Below are 5,396 nucleotides of genomic sequence, written 5' to 3'. Positions count from 1 at the left end.
TTCCATATCCTCCCATGCCCCTATGCATTAATCCAAAGCGAGTCAAAATCAGCCGATTCCCTATGCTGATAGACATGGTCTGGCTAATATGGATGGGGATTTGTCCCCCTACCCCATTAAGCAGCATTGTATCTCCTGATTGGTAGGGGCCAAGATCTACATTCAAGTCTATATTTAGTATAGACATTGACGACCCTGTATCGATGTGGCAGAGTATCCCTACTCTAACCCCTAGGTTGTTTAGCAGTACCGGGACCGAAGGTCTCTCTCTCTTGAGGGACTATTATTCATTGGGTTATCATTAACAGGTGAGCTGCTTCTTCCACATCCTCAGTTGTTTCCTCTATGGCTCTATCTGTGGACTGGGATTTGTTACTGTCTTCCTCTATGTTGTCTATGCCTTCTAAATCCTTGATTATCTCTTCTAATTCTTTCTCAGGCATGTTTATTAAGTCCATCATTTCATTTTCATTTAAATCTGGTAAATCACAAAACCACTCTCCTGCCATTTGTTATCTCTTTCTATTCTTGACTTGATGTTCTCCTTTCTGACTATCTTTCTTTCTTTCCCTATTTATTTAAGATTAAAATATTGTCACTTTACTATTACTAATTTATTATCTTACTGTTAATTCAACTTATTCTGATATTTACTATTAGTATAACTTATTTCTACACTATTAGTATTGTTAATCTTATTATTACACTTATTTTCTATTCTATACTTATAACGATTCTTATTACTATACTTGATATTTATCTATCAATATTTGATCTTTTATATTATACCTTTTTTATTTTTGCTTCTTATTGTCCTATTCAACTTTCCATAGTACTTTTGCTTTTATATCTATCATACAATTTAACCTTTTTATAATATCTATACCAATGAGTCCTCTATTACCGACTCCCATATTCGCTAACCAAATCATACATTATCTATTCACTGAATACCTATGTCAATAGATAGAGGAATACTTAAGGGAATAAATATTTGTTTTCCCAATAGTCCCGTAAGTGTGTACGTATCCCCTGACATATATTGTGTAATAGCCACATTTATTGCTGTATTTATTATCAGAACCAATGACCCAGTATCCATATAGCAGAAAGTTTCAATTTCTGCCTCAATAATTTGGATTGGAACCATCGGTCTCATGTATTGATCTAAATATATCTGGGACACAATTAGACGGGGAGCTCTTTCTTCCTCTTCCTCAATCCCACTTTCTTCATCTGTATCTCTTTCATCCACTGCTGCATCTAGTCTTATAAATTCATCTATTGGCACATCTACATTCAATAAATCTCTTATTGCTTCATCCATTAAATCTCTCATTTCATCCTCCTCCATATTCGGGATTTCCTCAAACCAAGCTGCCATTTTAATTATCTATTCTATTCTTCCTTTTTTTTCTCTAGCAAATAAAAATAATAAAAACAACTCACTACTTTACTCATATATACATCTATTTTATTGACAATATTCTTTTCACCTGGCCCACAGGATATTTTAAATCTAAATCTATTGTACTTTGTAAAGCATTAAGGATGTCCATGCCTATTATTCCGAGTCCATTCTGTCCCAACTCCAAAATGTATATTCTGCATTTCTTTATTCCCTATATTCACTTTCAATGGAATTGTTACAGGAACTTCTCTTTTTATTCCCAATATTCCTCACACTTCAGATACATCTGAGGAAATATAGGGTAAGAAATATGAGGGGTTATTTATGTTGTTCAACATGGAATATGAAGATCCTGTGTCTAGATAACCCATCTGCCATATTTTTTCTCCCTCTAATATCATCAGGGCTATTGGTCTCCTACATTGATCCTTTCCTAATGAAGTTACAACTTTCAAGGGTTGTCCTTCTGTTTGATAAAGTATAACTTCTATTTGGGATGATTGCTCCACCCTTGAACTCTGACTAGCTGTTGAAGAACAGGCAAATTTTCCAGGAATTCATCTAACTCTAGTTCTGTCCAGGTAGAGGAAGCTGGGTAGATGGGTACCAATAGGTACCAATCTCCTTCATCCCACATCTCATTCAATACTCCTTCTTTCTGCATTTTTCCTATCTTATCTTTTTCTGATCCTATAATACAGATATTAATTAATTTTGTCCTCCCTTGCACTTTTTCAGCTGTGATGAGTGAAACCATTTTGACACCTTTCTTTTTCCTTGTTGAATATCCAATTGATACACTGTAGGGATTGCTTTATTGACTATTCTAACCGGTCTTTCCCAAATAGAGCTTAGGACATGGCCTTTTTCTTTTATGTGTTTATACATAACCATATCTGCTAGAAGAGATGGACAGTGCTTATAACGATATCCGACTTCACATTCAGTGGCTAAGTCGTGGCAAGGTTTTGGTGTGCTTTGTAAGCTATTTTGATGCAATCAAGGCCTTTTTGACGGAAGAACAACAAAACTACCCTGAACTGGATGATGACAAAAGGCTGTGTAAGCTCATGTTTCTAACTGATATCACTACTCACCTAAACAAACTCAACCTCTGTCTCCAGGGTGCAGGGCAAACAGTTCTGGAACTTTATGAAGCCTGGAAAGCATTTGTTGTGAAACTAGCAGTTTTTTCCAGGGATATTCAAACTTCTACTTTCCGCTACTTCCAACTCATAAAAGAGCTATTGACACGTTGCACTGTCAATGTCGATGAGATTGGAAAGTACATGCAAGAACTGGAATCAGAATTTTCTGACAGATTTCAAGATTTCCAGCAATTTGGTCCAATGCTTTCTTTTCTAATTAAATCTGAAAAGTTCAATGAAAATGACTTGGATTTGTCTAAAAAAAGAAGAACAGGAGTACTTGTGGCACCTTAGAGACTAACAAATTTATTAGAGCATAAGCTTTCGTGTACTACAATCCACTGGATTTGTCTGTATTTCAGTGGATGGATGTTGAAAATTTCAAAATGCAACTCATTCAGTTAAAAAGCTCAGAATTGTGGACATCAAAGTTGGTGCATCTGCGGAGCACACTTGAAGCTACCGAGAGAGATCATGGGGGCTCTATTCTGACCTGCTGGACGTCCTTGCTAGTGAAATTTAACTGTTTGAAGAAAATTGCATTTGAATGCTTTCAGCATTTGGATCCACATACCTGTGTGAACAGGTATTTTCACACATGAAATCTGTCCTCTGTCCCTCTCGGAGCCAGTTAACAAGTGATCACTCAGAAGTCTGTGTGCAGCTTAAAGTATCCAAATACGTATCAGACACTGGAAAACTCAGCAAGGAAAAGCAAGGGCAAGGATCACATTAAACGGATAAGATCTGCATTCTAATTTAATTTTAAATAAAGCTTCTGAAACATTTTGAAAACCTTGTTTACTTTACATATAACAGTAGTTTGGTTATATATTATAGACTTATAGAGAGAGACCTAAAAAACGTTAAAATGTATTACTGGCACACGAAGCCTTAAATTAGAGTGTATACATGAAGACTTGGCACACCACTGCTGAAAGGTTACTGACCCCTGCTTTAGGGATACCCCACCCCATCTCATCATAACTTGATCCACCAGAACTCTAGCTGTAGTTAACACTGTATTATTTCTTGTGGGGATTGCCTCCCACCCATTTAGTAAAAGGATCCACTATTACCAACTTTTCAGCATGAGCAATGTATTTACTATCTGCTGATTTCATGCCCCTCTTTTGCCATTGAGGCATCCAATCTATGATAGCCCGTAAGACCCATTCAGAATCTGTGAAAATAGACTCAGTTTCATCTGTTGGCATATTTTCCAATGCTACTGTTACAGCTACAATTTCAGGAGCCTGTGCCGAATGAGGTAAACATTGTCCCTTGAAGACCTTTTCATCAGATATCCTTACAGCTGCATATCCCATTTATGCCTTGCCTTCCTCGTAAAAGCTCGACCCATCCACAAACCAAATTACATCTACTCTATGCATGATCTCACTTAGAATTGCTCCACCCTGGAATAATATAGGTCCTTCAGGAGGAATCTCTGGTAAGGGACATTCATGTTGTTCCCCTTCAATTATGAGGCCATAAGGAACTGGTGATAGACTTGGAACTTTTTCCATTGTTACATTTTTATTCAGTAAGGCTAATCTAGGACTAGATACATGTCCATCATTAATTCTTCCTGATAAGACATATTTTGCAGGAGAATGGGATGTATTAAGAAGCACTGGCGATAGTCCTCAATGTTGTGGAGCCCAATACTCTCAATGTTGTGGAGCCCAAACCAAGGCTAATATCTCTTTTTCACAGGAGTAAATCCTTGTTCTACTCCATTCAGAACCTTAGAGGCATATGCCACTGGTTGAAGACCTGTACCATGGTCTTGACTCAGTACAGCAGTCATTCCAGTACTAGTAGTAGCCAATTGAAGCACAAAAGATTGTTCTACTTTTGGGTATGCTTAAGCTGGGGCTTTTACTAATGTTTTCTTAAGTTGTATAAAAGCTTCCTGCTGTTCTCCCCATTCCCAATTATTTCCTTTTTTTAATAACCGATGTTACAGGAGGTCCAAATAAATCCTTATTCTTTGTGCTAACTAAAGAAAATGTGGCCCCGGTGTCTATCAACATATTTTGTCTGAACACTCCCTTATTAAATTCCACATATACAGTGGGTCTCCCCCAGTCATCTGTTTGTAAATGTGCCACTAAATTAATATGATCTTCTTTTGCCAATATCGGGGAGTTAGAGGGTGCTTGGCCTCCCTATTCCTGATTTCTACGGTGTGATGGAGCCATAGACGCAGTATTCTCATGGTCCGCCAATCTTCAAAATAGTTCTTCTGTAAATAACCCATTGATTTGTTTGTAAGGTTCATACTGCAGCAATCTTCTCCATAGCCAATTTCGTCCTGCATCACCTTTGCTTTCATAAGGAACAATTTTTTGGTTCCCATCCTCTTCTTGGTTTAACCCTTCTTTGTTTCGTTGGTTCCGCTGATTTCCCTGTTCTTTGGGACCATTATTAGAGAAAATTATTACTGATACTTGTAAAAGTTTTCCTTTCTGAGGTGGTTTTGAAGGTGGCATGGTATACCTCTGTATTTCACACTGTCTTCTTACTTTATCTTCTATAATATGCAGAGGTGTTTGTGCAGGATCATCAGAGACCATTGCCATTCTGATGGTTGGACCAAAGTCTAGCATTAATGCTCTTTTAAACTGTGGGGAATCATATAATATTTGATATCCCAGTGGAATGATTCCCACATGTTTATAGAATAATTTCTTCCTTGCTATATATGGTTCAGGTCTTTCTTTTGATTTTTGCTTCTCCTGATGAAACCATACCACTGGATCTTCTCCAGGAAAGAAAAACTTCAAAATTCCTCTTCCTCATAAATCAGTATCACCTTCTCCTCCTCCCTG

The 5,396-nt window shown here is 37.3% G+C and overlaps 1 protein-coding gene across 1 annotated transcript; it reads right to left on the bottom strand.

Annotated features, from left to right (window-relative positions):
- Nucleotides 1-3,584: 3,584 nt before the first annotated feature.
- Nucleotides 3,585-3,887, bottom strand: LOC112059253 (ribonuclease H-like). The gene has a single exon (XM_024103629.2). It carries the CDS (start codon nucleotides 3,885-3,887, stop codon nucleotides 3,585-3,587), a length of 303 nt encoding a protein of 100 aa, XP_023959397.2.
- Nucleotides 3,888-5,396: the final 1,509 nt, after the last annotated feature.

This window comes from Chrysemys picta, chromosome 5 (genome assembly GCF_011386835.1).
Source record: "Chrysemys picta bellii isolate R12L10 chromosome 5, ASM1138683v2, whole genome shotgun sequence".
NCBI classification, from domain to species: domain Eukaryota; kingdom Metazoa; phylum Chordata; order Testudines; family Emydidae; genus Chrysemys; species Chrysemys picta.
The sequence above is the reverse complement of the archived record's forward strand: the minus strand, read 5'-3'. Positions and strand labels throughout refer to the sequence as shown.

Coding starts and splice junctions, on each gene's coding strand:
- LOC112059253 (XM_024103629.2), bottom strand. CDS start 3,887: ATGGGATATGCAGCTGTAAGGATATCTGATGAAAAGGTCTTCAAGGGA.